Here is an 819-nt window from a genome sequence, read left to right on the forward strand (position 1 = left end):
ACCACCACCACAACAACAACAACAGCAACAAAACGTCAGTACTCACTCTGGCCATCGAACTTTCTGATGATGGTGTCGATGAAGATGTTGGGAGGAGCCACATGTCCTCTCCTCACCGGCATGGTTGAAGAGATTCACACTTTTACCCATCCACGCTCCAACGAACTCGTTTGAACTCACACCGCATCTCACTCAAGGTAGCTAGCTCCACAGTCTAAATATTCGCCGCCGTTTGGCTATATATATATATATATATGGGTTTCACACACGCGCGCACACACGTGTATAGGCGTGAAATACACAAAAAGGCGATTCTTCTGTAATTCTTTTCTGTCTTTGTTTTCGTCTCACTCTCTCTCTTCTCCAGACGAAGTGAAACTGATCAAGAGTCCTTAGAATGGTTCATCACACGTGGGTTTGATTATCTGATGTATCGGTGGTCGTTTTAATTATCCACCTGGTGCCGCTCTCTGAACGGTTCACCTTTCATTAAAGGTGGTTGGAGCGTGTGTGTGTGTGTGTGTGTGTGTGTGTGTGTGTGTGTGTGTGTGTGTGTGTGAATGATCCGTGTAGGATGGTCTTCAATAACCATCCAGAGGAAGTCACAGAAAGAGTTATCCGTTCCTTCTGGAACTATCTTAGTTATCTGGATTCACAGCATATGCCTGATGATTTGTTTAAAATAAAAACAACAAACACATTCATAACAAAGGAGAAACAGCAATAAGAAAGAAAAAAAGAAGGCGGGAGGGAATAAAGAACGAACGGATGTATAAATAAATGATTCGATGATTAATTTAAAAGGACAATAGAAAGTTG

At 42.2% G+C, this 819-nt stretch overlaps 1 protein-coding gene across 1 annotated transcript in view; it reads right to left on the reverse strand.

Moving 5' to 3' along the window:
* Positions 1–416, reverse strand: part of LOC143277311 (voltage-gated inwardly rectifying potassium channel KCNH6-like) — a 329,128-nt gene extending 328,712 nt beyond the window's left edge. The window contains 1 exon segment of the mRNA XM_076582096.1: positions 47–416. Within this exon segment, the coding sequence (XP_076438211.1) occupies positions 47–122 (76 nt within the window). The 5' untranslated portion in view covers positions 123–416.
* Positions 417–819: the final 403 nt, after the last annotated feature.

The sequence above is a fragment of the Babylonia areolata genome, chromosome 2 (assembly GCF_041734735.1).
Source record: "Babylonia areolata isolate BAREFJ2019XMU chromosome 2, ASM4173473v1, whole genome shotgun sequence".
In the NCBI taxonomy this organism is placed as follows: Eukaryota; Metazoa; Mollusca; class Gastropoda; order Neogastropoda; family Buccinidae; genus Babylonia; species Babylonia areolata.